At 56.3% G+C, this 7,913-nt stretch overlaps 1 protein-coding gene, 1 non-coding gene and 1 pseudogene across 2 annotated transcripts; 2 read left to right on the top strand and 1 right to left on the bottom strand.

Annotated features, from left to right (window-relative positions):
* Positions 1 to 1,177: 1,177 nt before the first annotated feature.
* Positions 1,178 to 1,681, top strand: LOC149346577 (uncharacterized). Its single transcript, XM_089541380.1, has one exon. It carries the CDS (start codon positions 1,178 to 1,180, stop codon positions 1,679 to 1,681), a length of 504 nt encoding a protein of 167 aa, XP_089397506.1.
* Positions 1,682 to 2,278: 597 nt separating this feature from the next.
* LOC149346578 (uncharacterized) lies at positions 2,279 to 3,315 on the top strand (annotated as a pseudogene).
* A 4,021-nt stretch (positions 3,316 to 7,336) lies between these two features.
* Positions 7,337 to 7,478, bottom strand: LOC149346579 (U4 spliceosomal RNA). The gene has a single exon (XR_016282612.1). It is a non-coding gene; the product is annotated as a U4 spliceosomal RNA (small nuclear RNA).
* Positions 7,479 to 7,913: the final 435 nt, after the last annotated feature.

Consider the following 7,913-nt stretch of genomic DNA (forward strand, 5'->3'; position numbering starts at 1 on the left):
GGCCCCACTGCACTCAAGTGTTCATGTTCCTAAGGTCCATAACGCTGGCAGCCCTGCCGGTGGCGATGGTCTGCACGGCCGGGTCCTCCGAGCGCAGCAGGGGCTCCCAGTCCTCCCAGATATTGAGTTTCTCTAGGTCCCGCAGAGGAGGGTCCGCCGAGCAGAGGGAAAGGATGTGGTGACAACAGGCGAAGGGTTCTGGGCATAGGGTGCATGCCGGATTGGGGAAAAAGGGATGATAGTGGGCTAGGGTAAGTGGTGAGGGGAGAGAGTGTGTCTGTAGTCTGCGCCAGAGTGTTGCTTGTTTGTTGCCCGCCCCCAGGGGGTCCCAGCAGGAGAAATCGTATGCGGTGGTCCGTTGGCAAGAATACCGCTCCCTCTGCAAGGAGATCCCCGCCGACGGGAACTTCCTGGACCACGTGGTGGCCTGTGCCCGGCGGGCCCTGACCATCACCAAGGTCCCGGCTGGCTCTCATGTTCCTGGCCTCCGCCTCCTGAACCTCAGGGCAAACCGGAGGCGCCAGGAGCGGATCGCCATGAGGACCCGCCTGCCTGCAGACTGGACTGCCTACCACCGCATCGACGCTGCCTGCCGGAGGCATGCCAGACGTCGCCGCCGGGAGAGCTGGACAGGGGATATGCTCGGAGATCCAAAGGTCCAGCCACTCGGGCAAAGCCTGGCGCCTGCTGCGGTCCCTGGTGAGCCCGCGTACTTCCAGGCACCCCATCCTGGCCATCGCAATCTCCAGGGCTACCAGCACCGACACGCTGGCAGAACTGATGGCTGATCAATTCTGCCCTCCCAGCCCACCCGCCCCCACTTCCTTCGGAAGCCTTTCCTTCCGGCCCAGCCCCCCCCCCCCCCCTGCAGAGATCCATGCCCTGGTAGCTGTCCAATGCAACTATAGCATCACGGCCCACGAGCTACAGGCAGTCCTGGACCACCCACGAAGACGGACCTCTCCGGGGGTCGACGGCATCACACCAAATGCTTCGCAACCTCGACGCCCCGGAGAGAGACCGTCTGCTCGCAACCCTTAACACCATCTGAGACTCCGCGACCCTCCCCGAGGACTGACTGACAGCACTTGTGGTACCCATCCTCAAACCTAAGAAATCCTCCCGCCTGCCATCCTCCTACCGGCCGGTCTCCCTCACCTCCTCAGCCTGCAAATCCATGGAGGCAGTCGTCCTGTCCCGCCTCACCTGGATCACCCAAGTAACTGGCTTCCTTCCAGAGCAGCTGACGGGTTTCAGACGGGGCAGGTGCACAGCCGACTCCATAGTTGACCTGGTCTCCACCCTGGAGGATGCACTACAGAACGGGGACGCCGTCATGCTGGTCCTGCTGGACGTCCAGGCGGCCTTCGACACCCTACCACATGGCATCATTGATGAGGCGCTCTGCCGCCTGGGCGTCACCGGCCGGCTCCTGGAGTTCATCCGGGCCTTCCTACGGGGCCGCATCTTCCGGGTCCGAGTTGGTGGCCAGCTGAGCTCTCCCCATCCCGTCCTGACGGGGGTCCCCCAGGGCTCAGTCCTGAGCCCTCAGCTCTTCAACCTGGCCATGGCTGGGCTACCAGCTGCCCTCAAGACCAGGTCCTCCCACAAGGTGCAGTGCTCAATCTATGCGGACGACGTTGCGCTCTGGGGGAGAGGGGCACCCAAGAGGATCCGGTAGATGCGCACCGCCCTCCAGAGAGTCCTGGACTCCTCAAGAACGTACCTGAAGTCCATCGGCCTCAATGTGTCCCCTACCAAGACCGAGGCCTTCCTTTGTCATCCAAAGGGTCTCCGAGCACGTATCAACACCCTGACGCTTGATGGGACTCAACTCACGTGGAAGGAGCAGGTGCGTTACCTAGGCCTCCAAACGACCGTCGCCTCTCATGGATCCCAGCCACAATGGCCCTCCTGCCTCGTCTGCGGCAGGTCGGCAGGGCAGTCCAAGAGCTCCTTGCCGGAGTCACGGCTGCTCCCCTTCCTGGGCCCTCCGCCTCTATCATGCGGCTGCCACTTCCCTAGTGACATACGCCCTCCCACTGGTGACACTACCACCAGCCCGCTTGAAGCCCCTGGAGAAAATCCACCGCTCTACACTGAGGCAGTGCATGGGCCTTCCTCGGTGCTCTCCCATTGCGGCCACCCACACAGAGGCTGGGACCTGGCCACTGTCTCTCCTCCTCCTCCAGACTGGGCTTCGACACCTTTACCACCTGCACCACTCGCCAGACGGTGGGGCCTCCTGTCCCGTCTCAGCCAGGCCCCGTCTTCCCGCATGGGGCTCCTATGGAGCACCTTCACCCGGCTCCTTGCCCCTCCTACAGCCGAGGAAGCAGCCCCTCCCCCCCACCACCACCACCCACCAGGCCTCCGCTCTCCATCTCCGTGGACCTCAAGGACTGCAGCAAAAGGCGAACTCCGGCTGCTGCCCTCCAACAGAGATTTTCCGCTCTGCTGCGCGAGACACTGGAAGGTCAATTACAGATCTTCACAGACGGCTCAGTCCTCCCGACCACCGGACAAGCTGCGGCAGCCTGCGTCGTGCCAACCCTGGGTATAGCCCTGGCTTGCTGGCTAGGATGCCCGGCCAACTCTACAGCGGCCGAACTGGCCGGCCTCCATCTGGCCGCAGACCTCCTGAGTCTGATTCCTGGGCAGCAACCAACCGTCATCCTGACGGACTCAAAGACTGCCCTCCTGCTCCTACGGCCAGGACAGACAAGGCAGGACACTGTTGCCCGCCTCAAGGCCCGCCTGATGACCATCGAGGACTATGGCCGCCCTGTTTCCCTGCAGTGGGTTCCCTCCCACGTCGGCATTGCGTGTAACGAGGCGGCAGACCAGGTGGCCGGAGCTGCTCACACTAGCGGCTCTCCCATCAACCCAGCGGTGACAGAACTCGACTTTGCCCGCCCCGCTCTCAGGCGGGCCATTCAGGGTCTCCACCCAGATCCCCAACTGGCCGCAGGGGAGCACTTCCTAAGGGTCCCTGACGACCTGCCCCGTAAAGAGCGCTCCCTACTCCTGCGGCTCCGAAAGGGCTCCTCCTAAACGCAGGCCCGTCTCCATCGCCATGGCAGAGCCTCCTCCCCAGGATGCTCCTCCTGTGGGGCCGACGAGTTCCTGGACCACCTCCTCTGCACCTGTCCAACCCTGAACGCAGCACGTACCAGCATGGTCCAAGGCTACCGTGCCCTGGGCCTCCCCGTCACCTCATCCCAGGACCTGCTCCACCCTGCCCGCAGCCCCCTCGCTGCCTTCAGGCTGCTCCCGGAGTTCCTTCAGGAGACAGGCCTGGACACTCGGCTCTAAGCCAAAACCCCTCCCCAGCTGTTCACCTGCATCCCCCTCCAGGACCCCAGCCCCCGTGCACCAGACCCGGTGCATTGGAGCCCTCCCGGTGCGAGCTGCACCACACGCCAGAAGAACCCTGTCCAACTGACGACCACTGCGCGCGCGCTGCTTGCGAATCCCCCCACATCCCCACCCCGCTCCAAACAGTGCCCTCGTTCAAAAGGGTGTCAGAATGCGAGCGTACCCCCCCCACCCCCGTAGCCACAAGTAGTAGTTATCTAGGGAGGGGTGCGGCGGGGGGTAGAGCTGGCGTGAGGCTCTGTAGGCCTGCGCCAGCTCGCTGAATAAGTGCATGCGCTCCTTCGTGAATCCCCGATCCGAGGCCACCTGAGCCCGGTTTAAAGAACCTCGGGCTAAAAGGTTGGCGGCCTCGTTTCCGGGATTCCCGGAGTGCGCAGGCACCCATGTCAGCTCCACTTGGCGGGGTGGGGGTGCATCGGACGAGTCCAGTATGCCAAATCAGGGACATGGAGTCGGCCTCGAGCAAAATTTAGAATCGCAGTTTTAGAGTCACTTAAAATGTACCGGGCTTCTACCGGGCTTGCTGCCGGGCCATAGCAAGTGCAATGGCGGCTTCCTCTGCAGCCCCTGGGGAGGTGTCTGGAGGGAGAGGTAGTGTGAGTTGGGTGGATAAAGAGGAGTCCACCACAGCTGCTGTCGCTTCATCACCCGTGCAGGCAGCGTCCACCCATACGGCGTCCGGCTCAGAGCCGTACGCTCGATGGAGTGCCTTCGCACGGGCTCTGCGGCGCTGCAGCTCGCATTTTTCACCCTGACACAGAACTGTGATGCTACGAATAGAGAAGCGCACATGCCTAAGCCATAATATTTAAGCTTCGTCCTTCTGCACAGGAAGTTATTTTCGCTGGTCTGTTTATGAGAACCTACAGACTTCTCTTCAAAAGTTCTTACATAGCCTGCCACAGTCTCTGCGATAGAAATGCACAGGGTGTGCTTTAATTAAAGCAGTCTGTGCTTGCACTGGAGAAAATTATAAAGCTACCAGGAGTCGCAGAGGTGAGTTGCCGCTTTTCTTACACCGTGGCGATATTCTGAGCATCGATGACGTCGTAAATCGCTAGCTTCATGGATCAAAATCACACCCCGTGTCCTGAGAACATCCGACGCAGCTTGTAAGTCTAAAGCCACATAAATTCACCTTAAAAAACTTTTTGCATGGATGGTTCGTTTCCACTCACAGTTCTGTCTCTGCAGTATTAAATATGAAGTCTATTGTTCCCTGCATGCCACCGCCACACTGCCTGCATGAGTGGCATCAAACGCACAAGCCCCTTCTATAGTTGTCCCTGGCTCCTGTAGACTTTTTCGTCGATCTCCTTCAGCTTGCTGTTCGCACGCTAGGAATTGCAGCTTCTAGCACGAACACGACGCGGGGACCCCAGCAGAGTGACGGTGCACAACGATTGCAATGGATTTGCACTTAGGCAACTCACCGACCTGGACACTCCAGGTTGTGTAGCTCAAAGCCTTGCGATATGGCCTGCCATTGGGCACAAAAGGTAAAAAAGATACATTAAAGAAAAGGTGTTTAAGAGGCACCGGCACATGCGGGGCTACCGCCGCTGGATGGTGTGCAGTAACGAGAGGCATAAAAATAGGCTTTCTTAGTGTGACAACACAAAACCCCGAACGTAGTTAGTTCGAAAAATGCTGCGACAGAAGCAAATAAAAGATCATTCTAAGAGTGCAATTGCTCGCTCGCTGAAGAATATCGCCTACGAATCTAAAAAACATTGACTAGTTTTTTTCGACGAAATATTCTCGAGGATGAAATTATCTACAATGTCATGGGCAAACTGTAGGTTCTAGTTAGCTTCGTGTGATCACTCTCACATTAGCATTATTGGGTACTGGATAAAAAGCACACCAGCGGAACGCTTGATCGATAGTAGAAGAGACTACATAAAAAAAATGGCTGAGGCTTAACTTGGTTAAGCCTGGAGAATGCGAAGCATCATCGTGTCGCGTAATTTGGATTCGCACAACCACAGCGACGGCGCGAGGTGGGCCCCCGTTTCTCCACTGTCGTGACGTCATCGTGTCACGTGGTGTGACGTCATGTATCACGCGATTTGGAGGCGCACAACCACAGCGACGGCGCGAGGTGTGCCCCCGTTTCTCCACTGTCGTGACGTCATCGTGTCACGTGGTGTGACGTCATGTATCACGTGATTTGGAGGCGCACAACCACAGCGACGGCGCGAGGTGGGCCCCCGTTTCTCCACTGCCGTGACGTCATCATGTCAGGTGGTGTGGCATCATCGTGTCACGTGATTTGGAGGCGCACAACCACAGCGACTGCGCGAGGTGGGCCCCCGTTTCTCCACTGTCGTGACGTCATCGTGTCACGTGGTGTGACGTTATGTATCACGTGATTTGGAGGCGCACAACCACAGCGACGGCGCGAGGTGGGCCCCCGTTTCTCCACTGCCGTGACGTCATCGTGTCATGTGGTGTGACGTCATGTATCACGTGATTTGGAGGCGCATAACCACGGCGAAGGGCTGAAGTGGTAGCTAAAGTAGTATGCTTCACATAAAAATGAAATGTTTTAAAAGAATGCTTTCCTAAGTTTTATTTATGTGCATGCTCTATTTCTACATTCTCGCCGCACAAAATAGTTGAAGTCCAAGGCGCTAAACTGCTATCAAGCTAAGTAATGAGTGTAAGGTTTTTAAATAGAGCCGCATTTTCACCCGTCTGGAAAGTTTACAGTGGTGTCAGAAGACCAGAATTTTTTTCTAAGAAATAATGAGGGAATTTACTTTGGACCGTGTGAAGAAGTCGAATAAATTTATTGCAAAGATCGGTCCGGGTTAGGCACAAAATCTGGTGCATTCGGCATGAATTGGTCCTTAAATTCCACGCTTTTTATGCCTAGCAGTGATATGACTCTTTCACAAGAATTTAGTGTTTTTCATATTGCGAAATGTTTATTTCGTTCTGCTCGCTAAGGCGCTAAGTACTATACTCAAAGAAGCATGCTTGGTAACCTCTCACTTAAGTACTACATTTACAAATATGATCTCCGGGCTCGTTAGCTGCTCAAATCACAAACACTGATTTTTCGATGTTGCAAGTTGCAACCTTTGTGATAATTTTCAGCGAGTTTATTATGTCTCAAAAAAAGATGGCCGCCGCGGTAGCTCATTCGTTATGGCTCTTGGCTGCTGACCCGAAAGACGCGGGTTCAATCCCGGCCCCGACAGTCAAATTTCGATAGAGGCTTACTTCTAGAGGCCTATGTACTGTGCGATGTCAGCACACGTTACAAAACCCCAGGTGGTCGAAATTTTCGGAGCCCTTCACTACGGTGTCCCTCATAGGCAGAAGATCGCCGTCAGCCGGGCCCCATACGCCATGGACCAACACCAAATGAACGTTTAGACCGTGAGTTGGGTCTTGCGGAGACCCAGGAGGCCTGCGGGCCTCGAATTCTCTTGCTAAATAAAGTTTCCCCATCCAACCATCCTTCCGTCCCTCCACCCGCCCGCCCGCCCATCCCTCCCTCCCTCCCTCCCTCCCTCCCTCCCTCCCTCCCTCCCTCCCTCCCTCCCTCCCTCCCTCCCTCCTGTCCATGCATTCGTTTTCAAGCGGTTCATAGGGGAGTTTTGGAAATGCTTATTTGCGTCGCCATCTGTTCGGGACAGCCCGATCAGCTGACCAATACATAAACCACGTGAGTGCAGTGGGGTCGTGCGTGGACCCTGGGGCGTACCCCGAATTCTTGTTCTATTAAAGTTTTTTTTTCTCTCTCTCTTTCTCGGCACGCACAGCAGTCGTTAAGCCCCGTGAACAGGAAGTGGCATGTCGGAACCCACCGTCTTGTTTCTTAAGACAAAGTGTGATACGCCCAGCGCGATGAACTGAAGCACTTCCACGGACGCCACCTCATAGCAGTTACTAGAATGACCAGGCGCGTCCACTAAACAGTCTTTCTTTTGATTTTGTTTATGAGGCCCCGAAGGGCCTTCCAAAAATTGCCTCGGCCGACGGTATTTCACGTCGTCCAGGCGGGGCATTGGGAAAAGTTTTCAACTAGCAATAGTCGCTCCTCAGTTGAGACTTCATGGGATGCGACACTGCCTCTGCGCAAAGCGAACAGGATCCGGGCAGCGTTGGGTCACCTTTCTCGCCATGCCTACTTATTGGTCCAGTTCTCAGAGGGGCTTAATTAAAGAAAGCCGCCAAACCGCATGAAAACTCGAGGTACAAATTTCACAAAAGGCTTCTTGACTGTACGGAGCAGCAGCCGTTTAATTGAAGCAATGCAACTGCAATTATAAAAATCGTGTTCTGGCGGAAATTGGCATTCAAAAACTCCTTAGCTTGAACCAAGAGCGTGACAATTGATGGCATGACTGGGCAGTGCGTATGACGTTGACAGCTTTCAGCAATACCTGTGTTTGGGTTAGTTGTTTGTTTTCTCAGAAGTCTGAAAAAAAAAAATATATGGGGACCCTTAAGCTCCGCCTTAAGCGTGGCCCGCATGGAGCGTTTTTCCGGGCGATTCGTCGGCGTCGACGGCACCGGAG

This window comes from Amblyomma mixtum, chromosome 4 (assembly GCF_055824585.1).
Source record: "Amblyomma mixtum isolate Tamu chromosome 4, ASM5582458v1, whole genome shotgun sequence".
Taxonomy (NCBI): Eukaryota; Metazoa; Arthropoda; class Arachnida; order Ixodida; family Ixodidae; genus Amblyomma; species Amblyomma mixtum.